Source organism: Echinops telfairi, unplaced genomic scaffold (assembly GCF_000313985.2).
Source record: "Echinops telfairi isolate 266 unplaced genomic scaffold, ASM31398v2 ScPeMD7_1;HRSCAF=3_0, whole genome shotgun sequence".
Taxonomy (NCBI): Eukaryota; Metazoa; Chordata; class Mammalia; order Afrosoricida; family Tenrecidae; genus Echinops; species Echinops telfairi.
This window is the reverse complement of record NW_022103896.1, coordinates 85,275,853-85,284,472: the sequence shown is the minus strand read 5'-3', so window position 1 is coordinate 85,284,472 and position 8,620 is coordinate 85,275,853. Positions and strand designations below refer to the sequence as shown.

Genomic DNA, 8,620 nt, shown 5'->3' with positions numbered 1-8,620 from the left:
TATGCCTGTCTCTTCCTCTCCTGTCTGATTCTTTTATTTATCCATTTGGTCTCATCCTCAAAACATTTAAGTTGATGTTTCATTAAGATTATGTAGTATGAATTAATGATTTTTAAAAAATCTCTAGGTATGGATTCAGAACCAGAGAAAATATAGTAGAAGAGGACATTTTTATGTAGGAAAATATGATCATGAGAGTTAACATATATATACTTTATAATTAAAAGACCACTTTATTGAGGGCTTTTATAAGTCATAACAATCCGTGCATCAATTGTATCAAGCATATTTGTACATCTGTTGCCATCATTTTTTTCTAGATATTTACTTCCTGTTGAGCCCTTAGAAGAGTTAACATAATTTCTATAGTGGCGCTCATAATCAGCAGACCTAGGTTCAATTCCCAGCTATTACACCTCATGTGTAAGTTCAACCCAGCTGTCACTGGAGGCTTACGTGTTGCTATTAAAGTTGAACGTGTTTCAGCAGGGCCAAGATAGGCTAGGAAGAAAGGCCTGGTGCTCTCCGTTGTAAATAGAATTTTTTTGAGGGGCTCTCAGCAGCAGCTAACAATAGCAAACATGTAGATGTATTCTCACTAGAGCAATGGGAACAGGAGTATAATTTTTCATTGTGATACATTAGTGTGGGGCTATGCACATACTTGTCAAACGTTTAGTCATGAATGTCTGGTAATTTATGGAAATTCTAGCTAGGTGTTATTTTTTCAATCATTTTTTCCTTTGTATATTATAGTGTTTAAAATACATACATTGACGCTTAAAGCAAGATATTTATCTAATTTCTGGTAAGTCAAATGACTTAGGGAATGAATTTCACAGCTGTATGTAAAGTCATCTGCTATTTAAGAGAATTTTTAATGACAAAGGATAATAAAATTTTATTGTGTGATGTCAGTTTCATGAAATCTTATTGTGTAATGTCAGTTTCAAAAGATTAGCTTTTATGTAAGTTTGTTTTTCTATAAAGGACATTGCCAAACAATTACTACTGTTTCCCAAAGGATTAAGTTGCTCTTGCTTAATCAGATATTAATGTTTTTCTTTTGTGAAGAATGGTTAACAAAATCCAGTTTAAGTCACACATATCCAGTGTGACCTACTGTAAGATGTCAGTTGACTTTTAAAGATCAATTTGAAATTTCACTCTCCATCGCTTTATTTGTGCTACTCAGTGTTAGCTTACACAGTATTTGAAAAGTCCAACTTCATGAGAGGACAGTTGAAACTTTGTGACCCTCACACTTAATTCTTCAATAAAGATAGCCATTATCAATCTACTCATTTTGGTTTTGAGAAAAAACGATTGCTAATTTATGCATACTAAAATATTTAGTGTTTCTGCTGTGCAGAAAATAATATTGAATTATTTTTCCCTTCTAGTGACAAAATTTAAGGAGCTGCTATGCTATGACAAGGAAGAAAGAAATGAAATTTGTCATTTTCACCTAAAGGAAAATGATAGCCAAAAATCAAACCTGTGATCCAGGACCATACTCTATGCCCTATATGATTTGTCTGATTCACATACTTGAAGAATGGTTTGGTGTGGAACAATTGGAGGACTATTTTAATTTTGTCAGCTATCTCTTGTGGGTTTTTACACCACTAATACTTTTAATACTTCCTTACTTTACCATCTTTCTTCTTTACCTCACAATTATTTTCTTACACATTTATAAGAGAAAGAAGGTATTAAAAGAAGCGTATTCTCATAACTTATGGGATGGTGCACGGAAAACTGTGGCAACTCTGTGGGATGGACATGCGGCAGTTTGGCATGGTAAGTCAGCAAGAAAACCTGGATCTCTGTATTGCTAGACTTGTGTGTGGTCCTGGAGCTGTCTCATTCTATTTTAACAGCTGAGAATATACTAGAAGTAGAATACAAGGGAAACATAATTTATCTATTCTTGCATATTATGCCTATGTATATCTCTTAAAATGACTTTTCCGGCCACATTAATTTCCATTAAAGAAAGAAGCATACAACAGTGTAGAGTGTTACCATAAGCTAATATGCAATAATTTATGTTTAAAGACCTATAAGACTAAGAAAAATACAAACAATATAGAAAATAGTTTTGAAAATGGTTTATTTATTTAGTATCTACTTCTCTAAACTATTCAAAATAAGTTTGACTTTCCCAGAGTAATGTATTTTTTTTTCATGAAATATTAAATATAATTTGTTCACCAAAATTTACCCATTTTCTGTTTGGTTCATTCCAGAGGTCATCACAACGAAATGAATCAGATGGCAGTATATTTCTGTCAGCACATTTGTGCCTTTATTTCTTGTGAAGTGTGTTTCTTTGTTTGACTGTCACTAAAATTGCCCTCTAGTGGCCTATTTTTGTGACTTGGTTATTTTGTCTACCATTTTTCACTTCATTTTTATTATGTGGTGATCAATAGGGTTTTTAATAGCTGATTTTCAGAAGTGGATTGCCAGGCCTTTCTTCCTAGTCTTATCTTTTTTCCAAACCATTTTATTAGGCACTAATTCAGACATCATACCATTCCATAGTTCAATCACATCAAGTGGTATTATTGTGCAATTGCTACCACAATTTCAAAACATTTTCCTCCGTCTTGAACTCCTTGATATCGACTCTCCTTTACCCTCCCTCCTATTTCCAACACTGTACCCGCCAGGAACCTTTCTTATGGGTTCACCAATCCTGGTTTTCATATATTGAAAAATGGAAAAAACGCATAACAAAGATTCAAGAAGGCTACCCACAATGGCAAAATACATCAGTACCCCAATATGAAAAATAAACAACAGCACAGAAGATATTGAAAACCAGATGAAGCCCAAAGTGTATCAGAGGGGAGATCAAGTGACAAGGTTTTAACCATTCAAGTCAGACTTACCATTTTGCTCTCCTATAGTCGTCTCTCCAGTACTTTCTGTTTGGTAACCAGTTTATTCCCATTTCTTAATTATATTGAGAAGAAAATCACCAGAGGCTTATTTCCTGTGTAGTTACCTCATTATTCTGCTAATTCCTTATTTGTTGCTCTTTTGTTTTAAAACTATACAAAAATGCAGAGGTTCAGTAGACATGAACATGTTGTGCAGGGGTGTAGTTTTTTCACAGACATGAAAGGAAGCGTGGGTTAAAAAAATAGATACTTAAAGGGTTTATATTGCTGAAATATAAAGTTGCCATTAGTAGACATTATTAGTAACATGCTTACTAGTTGAATTGTTATTTAGTGGTTGTGTTTGGGCTGTGATCAGATAGCTCATCAGTCCAGCAACTTGGTGGGAGAAAGACTGGGCTTTCTACTCCTGAGAAGAGTTCCAGTCTCAGAAATCCACCAGACAGTTCTACTCTTTCTATAGGTTCTCTGGGAGTTGACATTAACTCAATAGCAGTGAGTTTCAGGGTTTTGTTAATATAAATACCATATTATTTTAATACTACTGGCATGCACCCCATATTTACTTTATTAGCAAGCCATCCAGGCCCAATGTAAGCCAAAAGCACCTCTCATTTTGCATAGTCCTACCCAGACCTGGCATTATGCATTGCGCTGCTAACTATAAGGTCAGCAGTTTGAAACCAGCTGCAATTTCAGGGGAGAAAGACAAGGCTTTCTATTCCCATAGTTACATTCTTGGAAACCTGTTCTATACTGCCCGTATGCAGTGGTTCTCAACCTGTGGGTCGCGACCACTTTGGGGGTCGAACGTTCGTTTCACAGGGGCCGCCCAATTCATAACAGTAGCAAAATGACAGTAATGAAGTAGCAGCTATAAAGTAGCAGCAAAAATAATTTTATGGTTGGGGATTCACCACAACATGAGGAATTGTATTAAAGGATCATGGCATTTGGAAGGTTGAGAACCTCTGCCTTATAGGGTGATTGTGAGTTAAAATTGACTGAAGTAGTGATAAAGTAAACCCCAGTCTTATACTGTAAAGATTTACAGCTTTGAAAATCCTATGTAATGTTGGTATGAATCAGAAATGAATTGATAGCAATGGTTTGGTTTTCTTGACCTAATCATTTGCCATACTAAGCAAGTCACAGTGCCACACTTGGATTGAGATTATGTATTTTTAGCAAGAACCCCACAAAATGATGAGCCCTCAGTACATTGTATTATACTGTTGATGTTTTACTGTGATGGAAACTTTCTCCATTGTAAAGTTTTTCCAGTTCTGTAAAATGGATTCTTAAAAGAATCCAGTGAAATATTTAGTATAGTTTTTATTACTTTTTGCCCCCTGCTATTGAGTCAGTTCCAACTCATGGAAATGCTATAGGATTGAGTAGAACTGCTCTTTATAGTGTTTCCAAGACGGAATCATTATAGGAACAGGCAGTCTTATCTTTATCCCATGAAGCGGCTGGTGAGTTTGAACCTCTGACCATGTAATTAGCAGTCCGATGCTTTAGCAATCCAGTGCTTAACCGACAGCACCACTATGGTTCCTTTCTATTATAGTCAGAGCATGTATTTCTATGAATGATTTACAAACTATTTTCTGTTGTACTCTGTTTGGTTAAAGAGAAAATGTTGATCATAGCCTACAAAGTGATTTTATTTTTAACTAAATTGTTTTCACAACCCATGAATAAGATAACATCGAGCCTTTAAAAAACATGTATGTCGGTTAGTGTGTGTTGTTGGTTGCCTTGAGTAGTTTCCAAATTCCTAGAGACCCCGTATCTGTACTACGAAGTGTGGTATGGGGAAAGAGCATAGAATTTGGAATTTGACAAATGTGGCTTTGCATCCTCGCCATTTTCTTTGATCTTAGTACGTTATGTGGGCTCTTCTCACTTAGCCTTCCTTATCTCTGCAGGGATTTTGTGTGGACCAAATGAGATAATAGTTATGAAGAGTCCAGTACAGTGCTTGCATGGTGGGACCCTACATGGCTTGAAAATGTGGGACTAGCCTTGTAAATCTATGTTTAATTTCTGAGCAAGGAATGATATAATTACATCTGTGGTTTGAGAATGACACAAGTCAACAATTTTGAACATTGTGTTTATTGGCACTGTGGTAAATAATAGGAGCACTGGTGGAATAGTGGTTATGTATTGCAAAGTCAGAAGTCCGAAACTACCAGGCACTCCATTGGAGAAAGGTGAAGCTTTCCGATTTCATAGAGTCTCGGAAGCCCACAGGGCAGTTCTCCTCTAGCCTGTAGGCCGCCATGAGTCTGAGCTCGATGGCAGCGGATTTTTTTTTAATGGTAAATAATTGAGTAATTGAATTTTTCTTTTTCAGAAGTTTATTTGGCATTATATACGTAGTTTATTTTCTTTCCTTTTTATCCTGGAAGAGTATCTCAGAAATATTCTGGATAGAATTCTTCAAAGGGATAGTCTTTATTTCTTAGATATTTGTCTAATGGGTCAGTTGATCCTTTTGGTAACTTTACCCCAGTGATGGTTTTATAGTGCCTAAAGTAAAGTGAATTACTTAACTAGAATTAAATAATTAAAAGAAATGTTTAATTTCTTTTGGTTTAGTATGGAAAAATACTAAATCTTGAAATGACAGTGCATTTTTTTAAAACTTGGTCTCTATGAGATAATACCAAATAATTAATTCATTTAATATTAGAATTACAGTTACCATTGTTGTCTGATTAGTGAAGGTGTTCTAGAAGTTAATTATCAACTGTAAAATTTAAACTGAGACCTTTATTATTATTTAATGCTTATTTCCTAGTAAATCAAACAATGATAAACTAAATAACCACATTGATCATGTCCTATTTCTGTGTTTTAACTTTGCTCTCTTAAAGATGAATGGCAAAGGCTAGCTAAGGCATGCCTGATAGTGGAAAGGTAGAAAGGAAAGCAGAATAATTATCAGCCATAATCATCATTCTACTCACATTTCAGAATATGAATGCCAACTCCTGTGAGAAAACATGCAGTGTATTTTCCTCTGATGATAGGTGGATTTTACATAAATCTATTGCATTCCTCCCCATTACTTGTCTGCCAGTTTGCCATGCTCTGGTGGCGTGCATGTTGCTGTATGCTGGAAGCTTTGTCACTGTTATTTCAAATGCCATCAGGGTCACCCAAAGTGAACAGATTTCAGCAGAGCTTCCAGACTCAGAACAGACATCAACGATGGGATCCATCGCCACTGAAAACCTTATGAATAGCTTTGAAACACTGTCAGATACTGAAATCCTAATGAATGGAAGCAGAACGTAGCCGGAGAAAGTACCCAAGGATGGACTCTCTTAGTTGGAGGATACTCGAAATAAGGAGGACTGTGTTCTGAGCATGGAGTCGACCATGGTGCCTTGAGTCAGGTAAAGCCTGTGGGAATGGCATCTTCAAGGATTTCATTTACTGATTAGGCACTACTAACGGTAAGGAGAAACAGCTGCAAAGATCTTAATGATTGGAACTTAGAATGTGTGAAGTATGAATCTAAGAAAATTGGAAGTCATCAAAAAGGAAATGGAACACATAAAGATCTATATAGTAGGCATTAGTGAGCTGAAATGGGTTGGTATTGGCCATTTTTACTCAGAAAATCATGATTTACTATACTATACATGATTTACTATACAATCCAGAGGAATGGCTTTCTATTTGCTATCAAAAAGGACATTGCAAAATGAGTCTTGAAGTACAATGTTATCTATGATAAGATTAGCTCTATTCGCTTAAAGGAAACCTAATCAATACAACTATTATTCAAATTTCAGCACCAACCACCAAAGTTAGTGATGAAGAAATTGAAGCATTCTACCAAGGATTATATCCAGGAGTTGGTCAAACATGCAATCAAGATGCATTAATTTTAGGTGATTGAAATGCAAAGGGTGTGGAAAAGGAGGAACAGTACGTGGAAAATATGGACTTGGTTATGCAAATGAAGCTGGAGATCACGTGATAGAATTTTGCAAGACCAATGACTTGCTCGTAGCAAATACCTTTTATCAATAACACAGAAGGTAACTGTACGTATGGGCTTTTCTAGAAGGAATGCACAGAAATCAAATCGACTACATCTATGGGAAGAGACCCTGGAGAAGCAGGACATCAGCAGTTAAGACCAGACCGGGCTGACTGTAAGACCATCAATTGCTCATATGTAGTGTAGGTTAAAGCTGAAGAAAATCAAAACAAGTTCAGAAGAACTAAAATACAACCTTGAGTCTATCCCACCTAAATTTGGAGACCATCTCAATAAAAGATTTGATTCATTGAAAATTAATGGCAAAAGACCCGATGAGCTACGGGAGGATCTCAAGAACATCATTCAGGAAGAAACCAAAAGGTCATTAAGAAGACAGGAAAGGAAGAAAAGGTCAAGATGGATGTAAGAAGAGACTCTGAAACTTACACTTAATTGTAGAGTAGCTAAAGCAAATGAAAGAAATGCTGAAGTCAAAGAGCTGAATAGAAAATAAAAAGGGCAGCTCAGGAAGACAGGGTAAGACTTAAGAGTTTAAAAACCAAAAAGCAATAACATGCTTAGCATATTTTAAACTGGAAGAACTCGAGAAGAAAATCAAGCCTCAAGTTGCAATATTTAAAACTTATATGGACAAGATAATGAATAATATAGCAAGCATTGAAAGAAGATGGATTCACTGAACCAGAAAGAGCTAGTGGACATGCAACCATTCCAGGAGGTAGTATTTGAGCAAGATCCAATGTTACTGAAGGAAGAAGTCCAAGCTGCACTGAAGGCATTAGCCAAAGACCAAGGCATCAGGAATTAATGGAATACCAAGTGAAATATTTCAACAAGGTGAAGGCACTCACTTGTCTCTGCCAAGATATTTGGAAGTCAGCTACTTGGCTCACTGACTGGAAGAGATTCATATTTGTACCCATTCCACAGAAAGATGACTGAACAGAATGCTCAAATTATAGAACGATATTAATATCACATGAAAGTAAAAGTTGGCTGAAGATCATCTAAAAATGGTTACAGCAATGCATTGACAAGGAGCTGCCAGGTTCATGCTAGAATCAGAAGAGGATGTGGAACAAGGGGTATCATTGCTGATGTCAGATGGATCTTGGTTGAAAGCTGAGAGTAACTAAACGCTGTTTACTTGTGTTATTGAGTATGTGAAGGCATTCAACTGTGTGGATCATAAAAACTATGAATAACCTTGAGAAGAGTGAGAATTCCAGAACACTTCATTGTGCTTTTACACAACTTGTACATGTATCTAGAGGCAGTTGTACAAAGAGAACAAGGAAATGCTGCATGGTTTAAAATCAGGAAAGATGTACATGGGGTTGTATCCTCTCACCATACTTATGCTATGCTGAGCAAATAATCAGAGAAGCTGACTTACATGAAGAAGAATGCGGCATCAGAATTGGAGGGAGGCTTTTTTTTTTTTAATCATTTTATTGAGAGCTGTTACAATGCTTATTACAATCCATGCATCAGTTGTATCAAGCATATTTGTACAAATGTTGCTATCATTCTTTTCTAGACAGTTACTTTCTTTTTTTCCCCAATCGTTTTATTAGGGACTCATACAACTCTTATCACAATCCATACATACATCAATTGTGTAAAGCACTTTTGTACATTCATTGCCCTCATCATTCTCAAAACATTTCCTCTCCAC

General features: G+C 36.0%; 1 protein-coding gene across 2 annotated transcripts in view; it reads left to right on the top strand.

Annotated features, from left to right (window-relative positions):
* The first annotated feature begins 457 nt into the window (after positions 1-457).
* The window catches only part of TMEM68 (transmembrane protein 68), a 35,562-nt gene continuing 27,399 nt past the window's right edge, over positions 458-8,620 (top strand). The window contains exons 1-2 of one of the 2 annotated variants that reach the window (XM_030884753.2): positions 458-808; positions 1,404-1,803. In XM_030884753.2, the coding sequence (XP_030740613.1) occupies positions 1,479-1,803 (325 nt within the window). In that variant the 5' untranslated portion in view covers positions 458-808; positions 1,404-1,478. Of the gene's footprint in view, positions 809-1,403; positions 1,804-8,620 lie in introns of those variants that run through there. The other variant, XM_045297826.1, reaches the window with a different exon arrangement.